We start from the raw sequence: 16,447 nt of genomic DNA on the forward strand, positions 1-16,447 counted from the left end.
GCAATATTATTTAATAGGCAAAGTCAGTCAAAACTGGAGGTTTATTGGGATTTGTCCATTTCTTTGGTATCATGAAACAGAGCAAGACGTCTTTCAGGCAGGGCTCCTTTATAAAAACTATGCAACAAATTAAAGTTAGAGATAAGTGAGCCAAACCAGTACCATCTGATACTTACATTCACTGCTGTCCAAAACTGTCTTTCTTGGAACACAGAATGTGGGGAATTGCTATCCTCTACAGAGCTGGCCAAAGAGAAGAAAAACATGTAATGTTTGTGAAATTCATACAGGCTTCAACTTATGCACAAGTGTTTCATTTAGATAATATTGAAAAACACATTAATCCATTAACAATGTATTTAAACAATATCCAGTGTTCCAGTTAGAATCTCTTGTTAGGAAATATTGGGGTATATAAGGCTCAGCTATGCTTTGTGCAGATTCCCAACCTTTTTTAAAATTTTAAAAGAATTCCAGGAGTTTACTTCGGAGCCTGTGACTATAGCAGATTCCCATAAGTACTCACATGTGTAAATGTGGCACTGAAGTGCTATTGCCCTCTACCCTTTCGTGTGGGCATCAGGGTCCACCAGATATCTGGCTTAGTAGGAATGTGGATGAACTCTGGAAAGCCAATTTTGGTCGGGCGGTTGATTGGCTGGAGACCAAGATACCCCTTTGGCGGCGCCTACCTCTATCCTTGGCGTATTACCATCGCTAAGATGGTGGTGCTCCCGACATTTTTATATTTGTTTTTGAATGTGCCTGTTCCTCTAACAGCTCACTTCTTCCGCACTCTCTGTTCCCTCATCATCTCCCTGGGCAGGGTGTCAGCCCAGAATCGCTTATGATATCCTGACGCATCCCCACGCGTGCAGCGGGATGGGTGTCCTGGATTTAAAATTATACGCCCTCAGTTCCCAGGTCAGCTTCCTTCATCCTTCACTTCTGGTTGCATCTAACACCATTCCATCCTCACGTGGCGGTTGAAGCCGACTTGGAGGCCCCCTTACCCCTACAGACCGCGGTCTTTGCCCCTGCCAAGCCACCATGTGGAGAAATCGACACGGTGGAGACCCTGTGCTGGGCTTGGGACAGTCTTAGGAAATATTCGGGCTCAAGCTTGCTCTCCGCCGGTGCCATGCCTGTCACATACCACCCGGCTTTCCCCTCACTGCACACGGCAGGAATGGCTAAACGCGCGGCTGGCATGGGTCTGGCCACTTTATGTTACCTCAACCCCAACGGCAATTTCTTTTCGCTGCCGGCGAGTCTGGCCCAATGGACACACTGCTTTATTATCAACTTAGAGCGTCCTGCCAGGAGTTGCATCCCACGTTCCGGCAGCCCCCCATTTTGATGGCTGCCCTCAACCTGACATACATTTCTTCCTCTCCTCGCAAACTGGTCTCTAGACTCTATGCCACCACGCTAGCTGCCTCCTCAATATCTGCTGATCGCGTCCGCATGGCCTGGAGTGAGGACTTAGGCATCGATCTCTCTCAGGATGACTGGCTGTACTGTTGTAAGCATACCAAACGCTTATCTCCCAACTATTGCCTGAGCCTCATACATTTCAAATATTTACACCGGCTGTACTGCTCCCACGCTCAGATATTTAGAATAATCCCTAGTGATAGAGGTCTCCGGTGCTCGTCCCCTGAGGCGGACTTCTCTTATCTTGCCTGGCTGTGCCCTTTGGTCTCTACATACTGGCGTGAAGTGTGCAAGCTGGCCCTTGTGGCTGGTGATATCCTTCATCCTGATCAGAAGCGGTTCGTCAAGGGAAGGCACTTATCGGACCTTACTTACGACCTAATCGGGGCAATAGATAATGCCTCCACCTATTCACTCCCTCTTACTGCCATGACACTTGATGCTTCAAAAGGCCTTCGACAGGGTCAATTGGGTCTATCTGTCGGAAGTCATGGGGAAATTTAATTTTTGGGCAGGAAGTTCTGTCAAACTATTCAGCTGATATACCAATAGCCGTCAGCCAGACTTCTGGTTAATGGCAACCTGACCAAACCTTTTAAGATTACTAGGGGGGACCAGGCAGGGCTGCCCCCTCTCCTTTTCGATCTGAATATTGAGCCTTTTGTTCAGCGGTTCAGGAAAGAACTTAGCATTGTGCCATTTAAACACGTGGGAGAGGAAAGTGGCTCTGTATGCAGATGATATCTTGTTTCTCTTTACAGATTTGGCAACAACTTTCCCTGCTGTGATTGGATTGGCACAGGATTTTGGGCAGGACTCGGGGTATAAGGTGAATGCCGGGACGACAGTTCATGACGTGGAATCATGAGGGGTGCCAGCACCGGGCCAGTCCTAGCAAGCGATATCTGGGGGTCATAATAGTTCAGGGTATTGCCATTGCTGAGGTCAACTTACCGCTAGTGTCAAGGGAGTGCCAGAAACAGATGAAATCTTGGGCCCATCTTCCTTTAACCATTCTTGGGAGGGTTAATCTGGTTAAGATGGGGGTTCTCCCTAAGATAACCTTTCTTTTTAACTCTATTCCCCTTCACTTTGACAAACCGGCTATTGATAAACTTCAGCAGGCATCAACTCTTTCCTCTGGGTATATAGATTTACCAGTATAGCCTGGAAGAAGCTGAAGCGTAGGAGAGAGAAAGGTGGTCTTGCTCTCCCCGACTTGCAATACCATGCATGGGCTTTTCAGCTTTCGCATTCTCGGATGCTATTAAAAATGCCAGTAAGCACCAGGGCGGGTGACATGTTCTTGACTATGTTAAAGGGTGCCAGCTTACCTGAGGAGGGTTTTCTGTTGAAATTTGGGGAACCAAAATTCTTCAAAAAGGTTAAGCTCAAAGTTCTCCAGGCAATGGCCAGAACGTGGGCCAGTCTTAAGCGCCTCGCTGGCCTTAACTATTTCTCAAGTTTAGCCCCTCTCTGGGACTCACCGGGAACAACGGAGTGCTTAAGGGATAGGCTGGCATTACTCCTTAGAGAAGCTGGTTTGATGTTTGGGGGGACCTGGCCTATGAGGGTACACTCATTTCGTGGGCACAACTCAGTGAAAGAGTCGGAGCTGGTCTTTTAAGGTTTAAGTATATTCAGCTGCTGAGCTGGGCTCATACCCAGCAAACTATGAAAATTGCCATAGGCAGAGGCAATACCTTGGAACACCAGGTAGTGGCGAGGCCAGTTTGGAGGAGCGAGGTTTCTTTTTGGCATTGGTCCATGGAGGCGGCCGTGGATGGTGAATTTAAACTGGCCGATGACCTGTGGGGCAAATCTTTACCAAATGAACAGTGTGAGCATTTGTGGCAAAATTCTTTCAAGATTCTTTTTGACGTCGTAAAACCAGCCTGGCTAAAGAGAAACCACCTGTTCACTGCACACAGGGCCTATCTTTCTCCATTGAGGAAGACTAAAATCTTGAGGGGGGGTCTCTAGTCATTTGTGGAAAGTGCAGCCTGGTAGAAGTTTCAGACGTACACATGTTTAAGGACTGTCCAGATACAGCAGTTTTTGGGAAGTAGATGGAAAGTCCCTGGTGGATATCTTGGGCCTCCCAATTCAAATAAACGTGGCCTTAATAATTTTTGTTTTTTCTAACCAAGTTACAGGACCAGCTAGATCCTTCTTATTTTATGCTATTTTGTTAGCTAGGAGCCAAATATGTAAGCGATGGACAGAAGCCACTCCCTCCACGCATTCAGACTGGCTGGCTTCGCTTTTTGAGACATCTAAGATGGACTTGTCTAGAGCTTGCGGCAGAAAAAAAGACAGCATTCTGGGACTTGTAGCTAAAATGGTCTGGGGCCTAATTTGTAGGGAGATATATAATGTTTTAAACACTCATATAATAATTAGTGGGTCCTATGATTATGTCACTATGGTACTCTTTGGACTACTGGATGGCTGGAACCTGCACGCGCGTTATTGCATTGGCAGTTTTAAATCTTTTAATTCCCTTTTGCACTTTGCACGCTCGCACTGTCACACGCGCACTCGCGTTCTATTTTTATTTTAGTGGCTTATAGTTTATGCTAGGACTCACCTGCACTATAATTGTGGTCGCACCCGCATTCTGCGGGATTTAGATAGCAGGGCTGCTGGGAGACTCGCTTCGCGGCATCAGCCGCCATATTGGGCGAGTGAGTGGTAGTAAGAACGGGCCGTTCACTAGGCGCCATCTTGGTTGGCGGCCTAGAGACTCGCATCGGTTGACTCCCGCGCCTACGGGGATAAAAAGAAATGATGGAACCTACGCGCAGCGCGGGCGTGCCGTTGGCGCGCCGGAGGTGCGCCAAAGGTAAGCCCGTTTGCGCCCGTTCGCGCACAGGGCGCGCTGGCGGCTGAAAGTACTGCACAGGTGGGTTCCTCCTCTTTGGTTTACACCAAAGAGGAACTCCTTAGTTTGAGTTTTACCGTTTTATCTGACCATCAGCCTCCCACATCTAATAGGTGTCGGGATACTCTGTCTTGCGGCTTACTAAATGTGAGATCTTTATGTAAGCACTCTCTGGAGATTGCGCTACTCATTGAACAACATGACTTGGACGCGCTCTTCTTGACGGAAACTTGGACCAGGGCAGATAGCATAGTGGAGCTGGGTCAAGCCTGCCCCCCAGGATATAAGCTTAGACATACCCCTCGAGTTGGGGCGAGAGGTGGGGGCATAGGGCTAATTTACAGGGAATCATGGGATTTCTCCCAGCTGGAAATCAAGGAGATCCCGGATTGTGAGCTGATGGGCTTCTCCCTGAAGGGGCAGAGTGGGGTTCTTTATACTGGTTTACTGTGTTATCGACCTCCGGCCGGTACCCTGTCTGCCGTGACTGAGCTCATTGACCTGATTCATGGCCTTTCTACCTCCCATGCCAGATTGGTGGTGTTGGGAGATTTCAATCTGTGGCCAGATGGACCAACAGATGTGGCTTTTAAACACCTGACCCAGGCCTGCGGTAATATTCAATTGGAGCAGTTAGTTCTTTCTCAAACCCACCAAAAGGGCCATATTTTGGACCTTATTTTCGCTGCCCCTAGTCAGGTGTCTGTCGAGAATATCTTACCCCAATGTTGGATGGACCATGCCCTTGTTCTTTTTTCTATGGCTCTCCCAGGGGGCTGTACAAAAAATAGTAACTCGGGAGCTGTTAAAATTGGTAGACAGTGGTCGAAGCTGCTGAAAGACACTTCTCTGCCGCATCTGCTTCCTGGTAATTTTACACTGGGAGTAAACGCGGAGGAAAGTTATAATTCTCTTGCCCAGCATATTACCGCCTCGTTAGACAATCTGGCGCCCCTGAGGGAAACGCGCGACAGAACCAAAAACGCAAGACCTTGGTTCTCGAGGGAGCTTCTTCAGCAAAAACATCAGTGTAAGCGTGCTGAGAGGGTATGGAGAAAGCAGTACCTTGATTCTGACAAACTTCTCTTTAAACAGGAACTTGCAGCTTATAAGTCGCAGATTAAGTGCGCCAAAGCTAGGTTCCTAGAAGAGACTCTTTTGTCCGCCTCAAATAAAGCCCAGGCCCTGTTTAAAATCGTCAAAGATCTTTCCCACCCGGACTGTGTCACTACAGATATTCCTGCCTCTCAAATGCTATGTGATGCGCTGGCCAAGGCCTTTGAGGATAAGATTGCGACTATCTTGAGTAATCTGAATCCTCAGGCACCAGTGGCTACCTCCCTAACCAGTGAGGTGAGGGAGATTGGGAAAGCCCAGTTGGATAGTTTCCCTCTTCCGTCCTTTAAGGAGTTTTGCTCTTTGGCGGATGGAGTAGCCTCTGGCTCCCCCCTTGATGTGCTTCCGCATAAATTCTGGAAGCTGTTTAGGGATGAACTTTTTCCCCCCTCCATGCAATCTGCTGTCAATCTCTGGAATCTGCTATGGTTCCGGATAATTGGAAACTTGCGGTAGTCTCGCCATTACTGAAAAAGGAATCTTTGGACCCTTTATGTCCAGCAAACTATCGACCCATATCATTGCTCCCTTTTCCGATTAAAATACTGGAAAAACTGGTCACAAAACAGCTGTCCGGTTTTTGGGAGTTAAATGATTGTCTGGATTCATCGCAGTAGATCTGCCCACGGAACTGAATCAGCCTTGGTGACTGTCTTGAATGATCTCCGGTCGCGTGTCGATCAAGGCCGAGCAGCATTTCTCGTGCTGCTCGACATGTCGGCAGCGTTCGACACGGTTAGCCATGGAATCTTGATCAGGAGACTGGAAGAGAAATGAAATGAAATGAAATTAAAAAAATATTTAATAAAGCGCACTGCGACCAAGCGGCTTCCTGGCGCTGGGGACCTGATCAGAGCTCACAGGGGGAAACCAGGAGAACTAAGAAGGGAATGCCTGAGAAAAAAGGAAAGTTTTGAGGGCCTTACGGAAGTGAGTGTAAATGGGAATGGAGCGAATAGAAAGTGGGAGGCTATTCCAGAACTGGGGGGCAAGGACCGAGAACCGAGTGCCTCCCGTTCTGGATTTGCGAAAGCGGGGGATGTGTAAGAGAGAGAGGGAGGAGGAACGAAGGGTGCGACTGGGGGCGTGAGAGGAGATGAGAGAAGTGATGAAGGAGGGGGCAGAGCGAGAATGAGCCCGAAAGGCTAAGCAAGCCAGTTTAAAGAAGGATCTAAAACGAATAGGAAGCCAGTGAAGGGATTTGAGAGCGGAGGTGATATGGGAGGATTTGGGAAGGGACAAAATGAGGCGAGCAGCCTGATTTTGGATGGCCTAGAGCCGGCGAATTTCGTAGGCGGGTATGCCCACGTACAGGCCATTCCCATAGTCAAGGCGGGAGATGACTAAAGCCATGACTATGGTTTTGAGTGCGTCGATGGAGAAAAATCGCGAGATTTTCCGGATGAGGCGGAGGGATAGAAAACAAGAAGACACGACGGAACTGATCTGACTATGCATGGATAAGTCATGACTGACTTTAATGCCAAGGGTGCGAACAGAGGAGGCAGGTGAGGAGGGGGGGCCAAAAGAAAGGGGCCAATGTGCAGGGGACCAAGGGTTAGAGGGACCACCAGTAAGGACAAGTTCCGTCTTGTCAGGGTTGAGCTTAAGATGGTTAGCACTCATCCACTCGGAAATGAAGGTTAAGGTGGAACGAAATTTAGAAAGAGAGTCCGGGGAAGAAAGATCGAAAATGAGCTTGAGGTCATCGGCGTAATTGTACACAGAGACCCCCAGCTCAAGAAGGGAAGAAATGAGGGGATGGATATAAAGATTAAAGAGAAGGGGGGAAAGGGAAGAACCTTGGGGCACACCACAGGTGACCGGGCGGGGAGGGGCAGAGAAACCAGAAAGGTGAACAGCCTGGGACCTATCCCGAAGAAAGGGTGGAAGAGGCTGGGGTGGCTGGCCGGGCCCTTGATTGGCTGGATTCGTACCTTGCCAATAGACAACAGATGGTTGCCCTGCCTCCCTTTAACTCTTCCATCAAAAGGGTTGAACAGGGCGTACCCCACGGCTCGGCCGTCAGCCCCATCCTTTTTAATCTCTACCTCCGCCCCCTGATCAAGCTTATCAAATCGTTTGGCATCGTAGTCACCAATTACCCCAACGACACTCAACTCTGCTTCTCTTTTGAGGGTAAGGATGCAGTGTCATTGGAGACCTTCCATCAATGTATGGCTAGTACGGCGAAATGGCTGGGTAAAAACTCCTTGCAGTTTAATAGTTCCAAAACTGAGGGGCTCTACTGCTCAGCAGATCGTATTCCGCGTCCACTTCCGCAGGATTTCTGGCCTCCAACCTTTCAGGGTACGGTATCAGCAGCTGGCTCGGTTCGTAACCTGGGCGTGACGATGGAACCCAATCTACAACTGGAGGGTTTTGTCAACAAAACAGTGTTCATTTGCATGGCGCTGTTGCGCTCGCTGCGGAAAATCCTTCCACTGCTCCCTATCCAGGCCAGACCAGAAGTGGTGCGGAGTATCATCTTGAGCAGACTGGATTACTGCAACGCACTGCTTCTGTGGGTCCCTATTACTCTGCTGGGCAAACTACAGCGGGTTCAGAACTTTGACGCAAAACTGGCGCTCTCTCGCCAACGTCTGGATTCTCCTGCTGCGGCACTGAAAGATCTCCATTGGCTGCCCATCTCCCAGCGGGTTGAATTTAAAGCTCTATGCCTGATTTTTTGGGCCTTTCATGATCAGGGACCGATTCCTCTGCAGGAATTGTTTCTCCGGTATAACCCTACTAGACCTCTTCGCTCGGCGACGGCTCATTTAGTGGTAGTACCCAAGATCCGGAGAATTCGGATGGGTGGCCGCTCTTTTGGTTACGCAGCATCTAGGCTGTGGAATGCGCTGCCACTGTCTCTACGAAGTCTGGAAGATCTTTCTTCCTTTAAAAAGGGCTTAAAAACCCACCTTTTTCCAAGGATACCGTAGTGACTGCAGTGTTGTAATGTTTTTCGTGTTCAGGTCATGAAAGATCATAGCGCCAGGATACCCGTTGGGTGACAGCTGCGCTTTATAAGTGGGCTATACAATACATACAATACAATACTTTGGGCACTTTCAGTTATCCTATTGGTCAACGACGATTGTCACCAGGTTCATTTGGGCCTTGACGAAGAGCAACCTCTTGCTCTTTCCGGGGTCAGTGACATTCGAGTCTGTCATAGTACCTGTAGGCGGGTATTCCCCGAGGTTCCAAATGAATGCCTGCTGCTCCCAGATCACAGGGTATTGGTATGGACGGCTTGTTTGTTCAGTGGGGTTGGAGGCGAATGAGGGCAACAAAAAAAAAAACATACTTAACCTCAAACTATTTTGCAGGTGTTCACTTTAGAACTTAAATATACATTTTATCCTGAATTAAACGTTGACAAGTCTTCAAACATATTTGGGGGGGAGGGGTGAAACAGAGCTTGCAAAAGGTACGAAATCGATCAACACAGAGCATTCACCACCTTTTGCAGGTATCCACACCCTGAAGCACCCACAGACTGGACTTTGAGTTCACTGAGTGCAGTGGAACTTGTGGGTTTAAACTTGTATTTGATGCCATTTTGTAAGACCCTTGCATAAACAATAAAGGCTGCAACTAGAGACACCCTATTCTTATGGGTGCATGGTAAACTCAGCTCTGCCAGCAGAGTTCGCAGAGTGAGGAGTTCCGTAAAAAACTCAGAAAACCTACGCCACGCGGTGGTTGGCTAACAGGCAGTTAGCAAACTTTAATTTGGCAGGTGCGAGTGAGAAAATCGTGCGCTAGGCCAAGTCTTGGCATGACTTCTCAAAAGCCCACTTACTTACTCTGTATCTTACCAAATGAAGTGTTGTTTTATATTGTACTGTTGTATTGATCTTACATTTCATAGATTATTCATTTGAGTTTTGGAGAGTTCATTTATGCCCATGGCCTGGTTTGTGTTATAGAAATGTGACAATTAAAACTACTAAATTAGGGTAGCGACATACATTCAAGATAAGCTGCTTGCAGTGCGACCTGATGAAGTCACAAACTTGCAGTTCTGTTCACGTGGAGAAGCAAATGATTGTATGGCCAGGAAGAACAAGTTACTTACCTTAAGTAACGCCTTGTCTGATAGAGACTATCTAGCCACAGATTCCTTATCTTGGAATATCCTCCAGGTGTCAAACTGGATCAGGAAAATCTTGAGTAATACTCCCACAGAGCTAGTAGGTGGCGTTTAGCAGCTCCAGGTCTTAGGCCACAACAGTGCTGGATGGGACAAGGGCAATGCCTATATAGGTGCCTTGCAGCACATTGACAGTTTTTTTGTAAACCACGGAGACACATAAGAAGGCTGATCGACGAGTGTGCAGACATATACAGTTTTTGTTGACAGATGCCTGGCTGCCAAGATGACGTCACAGACTTTGGGAGGAAGGGCCAAGACCCTCAACTGTCACTGCTTAATCTCCACACATGAAGGTGAAGAGTGCAGAACCCTACCCTGTTTCTGCAACAGTTAAATCTCTCAAAAGGGCAGCCTGATCAAATGACCGATGCTCATGCTCTGTAATTCTGGATATCATACCCTAGTCGCCCAATCCAGAGCCACCAGGATAATTTGGGCCCAGTTGGTCTTGATCTTTTTCAGGACTTAGGGTAGGAAAGGTATCAGAGGGAAGACATAGGAATTAATAATCCAGTCTAGTCCGAATGCATCTCTGAGCGAGCGCCGCTTTGGAAACTACATTATGCAGAATTAAATAAATTGAGGGTTCTCGGTGGTGGCCAAAAGATCTAGCCAAGGTTCTCCCAGTCCTGAAAGAGACGTTGATCCACCTCCGTATGCAGACACCATTTGAGGTCCCAGAGGTATCAACGGCTGGGTTTGCCCGCCCTGGAGATTAGGGATCCCGCCAGATGCTACTCTGCCTGGACCGTGTCCCGAAGTTCTAGCCATCTCCAGAGGCATAGAACCTCCTGGCACAGGGTCCATAACCCCTTTCCATCCCGCTTGTTGCAGTACCACACGGTGGTACTGTTATCTGGGAACACCTGGACCAGCTTCTTTTTGATGGAAGGCAGGAAAACTTTCAATGCCAAGCAAATCACCCTCAACTCCTGAAGGCTGATGTGGAGCTCCACCGGAGACCAGAGGCCCCAAATCTCACACTTTTCCCTTACAGCTGCACCAGCATACAGGCAATGCATCAGTCACCACTGTTAGCTCTGGGAGTGGAAGGGAGGGGGGGGGGCTCCTTCGCTGACCCAATCGTGGTCCGTTAATCACCACTGCAGATCTATTGCAGTCTACTTCGAAATCTAGACCATGCTGGAGAGATTTCCCCTAGGGATGCACCCGCTGGGACTTCAGATCCCACCGCAGAGCCTGTATATACAATTGAGCATACTCCACCAACAGTAGGCCATCAGACTCAAATCCAGGATGTTGAATCATCAGCATCATAGCCCGAATGTTGCCACTGAACTCCGCAGATACACTGCAACCATCGTCATCACCTTCGTGAATACAAGAAGGGCACTGGTAATGCCGAAGTGGGAGCAAACTCGAAATGCTACTGGTCCACTGTGAACCACAGGTAACATTGATGAACCTGCAGGACGGGAACATGAAAACAAGCGTCCCACAGGTCCAATGCTACCATCCAGTTTCCATGATCTAGCACAGACAGGACCTAAGCAAGCATTAGCATCTTAAATTTCTCCTTTTTCATGTAAGCATTGATATGGCACAGATCTACAATAGGGCGAAGGCCTCCGTCCTTCTTTGGCACCAGAAAGTAGCGAGAATAACAACCACAACTTACTTATGATGCTGGCACCATCTTGAGGGCTCCTTTGGTGAAAAGAGCATGCACTTCATGGCACAACACAGAGAGGTGGTCCTCCGTCAGCCGAATAGAGGACAGTGGCAGGGGAGGTGGGGTTTCCAGGTCTGGACCCCACCAGACAATTTGGAGGCTGCGTCTGCTGGGGGAAGGCGGGTGGGGGATGGACTGGACAGATCTCTGGCATTAGTTCCCACAGGACTTGTAGGAGCACATCTGTGGCCACATAAAGGCTTGGAAGTCTATTGTGTGTGTTGGCTGGGCAGCAATGGATGCATTTGGCAGTCCCTACCATAGCCACAAGAGGGGCAAAAAGAAGAATGGGTGTAGGGCAGTGGCAAGCCTTAACGTCCAGGTGGTGACCGTACTTGTACTTTGAAGCGCTCAAGTGCTGAATCAGCTTTGTCACCGAAAAGGCAAGTGCCGGCAAATGGCATGTCCTTAAGGGATGCATGGACATCTCCGAAAAGCCAGATGATTTCAGCCGGGCATGGCGGCGAAGTGCCACTGATGAATCAATGGCCCTGCCCAGCGAGTCGGTCAGGTCTAGCCCATCCCTGCCATCTGTGATCGCCTGGTTCAGGATGGCTTGGGTTTTCTCCAAACGCATAGGGAGCACTTGCGCAACTGAGTACCATACAGTATGGCTATATCGGTCCAAGAGGCATGTGGTGTTATATGATCGCAGTACAAGGCTGGTGGAAGAGAAAAACTTCCCTAACTGCCTCTTGGAATCTCTGTCCGGTTGAGTGGTAGGGAACAAGCTGGGATTCACTCTGGACTTAGACGCCTGCACTTCCAGACGCAAAGGGCTGGGGTGTTCAGTGAGACAAGCTGGGTCCCCTGGAGCACGGGGTGGCGGTGTGCACTCGTCATGTGCATGGAGGTGCCCCTGCAGGGCTTGCACCTCATTGAAGGGCAGTAGGGGTTCTGTGTGGGATACCCCCTCCCGGCTGAAGCACCTCTATCAAGACATAGGTCTGGTCTTCAATAGGGGCAGCTGAAGCTTGAAGTCCTCAGCCGCACTCTTCACCACCAGAGCAAAAGATACGCCTCTCTCTGTAGCCACACTAGGAGGAGAGACCAGGCCAGTGTCTGATGAGGTGTTCAGGTCCCCGGCATCTGCTAATTATTCATACCAGTTGACATAATCCAATTGGGGCAAAGGAACTTCATGGGGGTCAGGGTAGCGGCAAGGATCCTTAAATCCACCCCAGCCAAAATCTCCACAGGCCTGTCAAGGAAAGGAGGCACTGTCTCCAACTCGGACAGTCATTGGGGTCCAGTCGGCACCAGTGTGGACATCTAACAGCGCTGGTGTGGTTTCATGTCGGAGTCAGGAATGACTGAATTCAGTGCCGGGAATGGAACCACAGGACGAACCCGGGCGATGGTTGTGGATTTGTGACTGGGATTTGTCGCTTCTGAAAGAGGATCCAGAGAGCGTGACTGCCACCAAGGGGGAACTCACTGGCAAAAGTCCGGTCTGTGCACCTTCCAGACATGTGGGGCACAAAGGCACTTCAGACGTGTGCACACACCCAAATATAGTGCATAGTCTCAAAACGACTTGAGTTGGGCGGGGGTTGCTCCGGCTCCAAGAAATTCAGGGAGGCACAGAACAGACCTAGGCTCTGCAGGTGGAGTGTGGAATCAAGGCCTCAACATGTGCTGGTGTTCCCATATCTCATCCAATGACTGACTGGAGCAGAGGGGTCAAAGAGCGTTTCAATTTCTTGGATTTTTTGCGCTTGTGAGACTCACGCAAAGACAACCCTACAGAAGCTCTCCCTGGTGAGGGGAACTGGGGCTGCGAGCTGCTGAGGAGCGGAGATAAATCGCGATCTTTTTTGGCGCTTTGATTGTTTTATTTGCTGTCAGAAAATTGGAGCGTTTTAATCATTTTATGCAACTGCCGCTTTTAACTGTTCTTACATTGGGGGCTATTGTTTTTAATGGGAATTGTAAAAATCAGGCACTCTGACACTCCTTACACCCTCTGTACCTCCTCTTTTTAGCCCAGCCGCTTTTTAACTGCATCACTCGGCGGTGGGCGCCATCTTGAGTGAGGAGGGCGAGGTCAGCGCTCAAGTCGGGCCGGCCTCCCGCCCTCCCACTGTATTTAGGTGCATCCTCCCCAGCGCTCCCCGCCCTACAGAAGCTCTCCCTGGTGAGGGGAACTGGGGCTGCGAGCTGCTGAGGAGCGGAGATAAATCGCGATCTTTTTTGGCGCTTTGATTGTTTTATTTGCTGTCAGAAAATTGGAGCGTTTTAATCATTTTATGCAACTGCCGCTTTTAACTGTTCTTACATTGGGGGCTATTGTTTTTAATGGGAATTGTAAAAATCAGGCACTCTGACACTCCTTACACCCTCTGTACCTCCTCTTTTTAGCCCAGCCGCTTTTTAACTGCATCACTCGGCGGTGGGCGCCATCTTGAGTGAGGAGGGCGAGGTCAGCGCTCAAGTCGGGCCGGCCTCCCGCCCTCCCACTGTATTTAGGTGCATCCTCCCCAGCGCTCCCCGCCCTACAGAAGCTCTCCCTGGTGAGGGGAACTGGGGCTGCGAGCTGCTGAGGAGCGGAGATAAATCGCGATCTTTTTTGGCGCTTTGATTGTTTTATTTGCTGTCAGAAAATTGGAGCGTTTTAATCATTTTATGCAACTGCCGCTTTTAACTGTTTTTACATTGGGGGCTATTGTTTTTAATGGGAATTGTAAAAATCAGGCACTCTGACACTCCTTACACCCTCTGTACCTCCTCTTTTTAGCCCAGCCGCTTTTTAACTGCATCACTCGGCGGTGGGCGCCATCTTGAGTGAGGAGGGCGAGGTCAGCGCTCAAGTCGGGCCGGCCTCCAGCCCTCCCCCCTCCCTATATCATGTGTCATCCTCCCAGACGGCGCAGCGGGCTGGCGCAGCGGGCGCGCCGGTCGCGCGCCGAAGCCGCGCCTAAGCCAAGCCCGTCTGCGCCCGTCCGCGACCGGACCGCGCCGGGCGCTGGGCACGCTACCGGGTTGAAACCCATCATCAGGTACGAGCCAAATCATTTACTGTCCCTGCGCCCCCCACTCGCTTCCCCCCTTTCTGACTGCCCTCATATTGACCCCCTGTCTAGCCCCCTTGTATGCCTTCGTTGTAAATGGTCTCCCCCCCTGCCCATAAACGACGCAGCCGATATGCTTGGCCCCTCGAAATGTTACTCCACCAACTTCAAGGGAGGTCTTGTAAATGCCAGGTCTCTAGCCTGCCACTGCCAGGACGTGCACGACTTAATATCAAATTATGAACTAGACGCCCTGTTCATAACTGAAAGTTGGCTCAACGATTCCTCGAACCCTGTTTTGGCTATCGCCCTCCCTCCTGGTTTCACCATCTTCAGGAGGGATAGACCTTCTGGTCGAGGTGGCGGGGTAGCACTTATCATTAAGGAAACATTTCCCTGCCACACATTCGACTTATGTCACCTTAAGGACACGGAAAGCATGGGTTTCTCTATTAAAATTAAAGCATCATTCTCCCTATCAGGAGGGCTCCTATATCGCCCGCCTGGCAATCCCACCTCCTTTCTGAACTCCCTGGATGAGACGCTTGGAGCACTCATGTTACAATACCCTAACTTTACGCTCATTGGCGACATGAACCTACATATGGATTCACTCGTCGACCCCCACACCATTTCCTTCCTACAGTCCCTGAATATCTTTGGACTCTCCCAACGCATCAATACAGCCACTCACAGTGCCGGCCACACTATTGATGGCATATGCACCAATCTTTCAACCCTTTCCACTTCCCCCCCATTACCCCAAATCTGGACCGACCATTACTTCATTCCTTTTAACATTACGACACCTCTTACTACCCGCCCCAGCCCTAGGCATGCCCAAGCCTCCTTCTCAGTAAATTGGAAGAAAGTGGCCGAACGAATTAAACTAGAGTCACAACCGGTGCCCCCACCCCCCATTGGAACTGGTGATGTCGAAATCGACTCCCGCAACTTTCATACCTGGATGAGCCAAATCGTTGCGGCTAATTCTGAGCCCAACAACTATCGAGAAAAGGCCCCTAAGAAGAAAAAGCCAAATGCCCCCTGGTACACCCAGACCCTAGCAGAGAGTCATCTTCTCTGTCGGAGACTAGAGAGACTCTGGAGACAAGCATATGATACGGTCTCAAGAACAAGGTATGTCCAACAGAGGAAATTATATCTCTCTGACATAAAAATAGCCAAAAAGGAATACTACACCAAGCTTATAATGGAAGCACACCAAAACCAAAAAACTATTTTTACCATAGTCAAGTCCTTCACTCACCCGAAAGTCCTCACCACTGATATACCTCCCTCAGAGAGTCTCTGCAATCAAATTGCAGATTATTTTGTCGACAAAATAGTTAATATTCAGAAAGACTTTCCCCTTCCGCCGACAACCCCCTTAGAGGCAACAGTCAACTACCCCCTTTTTTCCGCTTTTAAATCTGTCTCCCTGCAACAGACTAGCAAGGCAATTCGGGCCTGCAAATCAGGAGCGCCTACCGATTCCTGTCCCCCCATCATCCTTCACCACTTGATCGACACAGTCAATCCCTACATTAACGTTATCATCAATGAATCCCTTGAATCCGGACTTGTACCTACCGAATGGAAGATGGCTACAGTAAAACCCCTACTGAAAAAACAGAATAAATCGCCAACAGATTTGACGAATATGCGTCCCATCTCCCTCCTTCCTATCCTAGGCAAAGTCACGGAGCATTTAGTGCATGAAGAGCTAAAAACTTTTGTAGAGGCCCACAACATCTTACACCCTCAGCAATCAGGCTTCCGCTCCGGTCACTCCACTGAAACAGCACTGATCGAATTAGCTGATTCCATCAAGTTCCTGCAGGATGAGGGCAAGCAGGCTGTCCTCATCCTGTTGGATCTCTCAGCAGCATTCAACACCATCTCGCATGTCATCCTAATTAATCAAATGCGAGAGATTGGCGTGACTGACACAGCCCTTGCCTGGATTTCATCGTTTTTATCAAACAGGTCTCAGACTGTGTCCCTTGGACCCCACCTATCCTGCAAAAAACTCATTACATCTGGAGTGCCCCAGGGGTCCATATTGAGTCCTTTGTTTTTTAACATTTATATGGCACCTCTTTTAGCTGTGATAGAATCACATGGGATTCTTGTCACGT

At 49.2% G+C, this 16,447-nt stretch overlaps 1 protein-coding gene across 2 annotated transcripts in view; it reads right to left on the reverse strand.

Annotated features, from left to right (window-relative positions):
- The window catches only part of GCFC2 (GC-rich sequence DNA-binding factor 2), a 326,773-nt gene that overhangs the window by 50,842 nt on the left and 259,484 nt on the right, over positions 1 to 16,447 (reverse strand). Inside the window, exon 15 of one of the 2 annotated variants that reach the window (XM_078647698.1) lies at positions 177 to 243. In XM_078647698.1, coding sequence (XP_078503824.1) covers positions 177 to 243 — 67 coding nt within the window. Of the gene's footprint in view, positions 1 to 176; positions 244 to 16,447 lie in introns of those variants that run through there. The other variant, XR_013596099.1, reaches the window with a different exon arrangement.

Source organism: Lissotriton helveticus, chromosome 6, assembly GCF_964261635.1.
Source record: "Lissotriton helveticus chromosome 6, aLisHel1.1, whole genome shotgun sequence".
In the NCBI taxonomy this organism is placed as follows: Eukaryota; Metazoa; Chordata; class Amphibia; order Caudata; family Salamandridae; genus Lissotriton; species Lissotriton helveticus.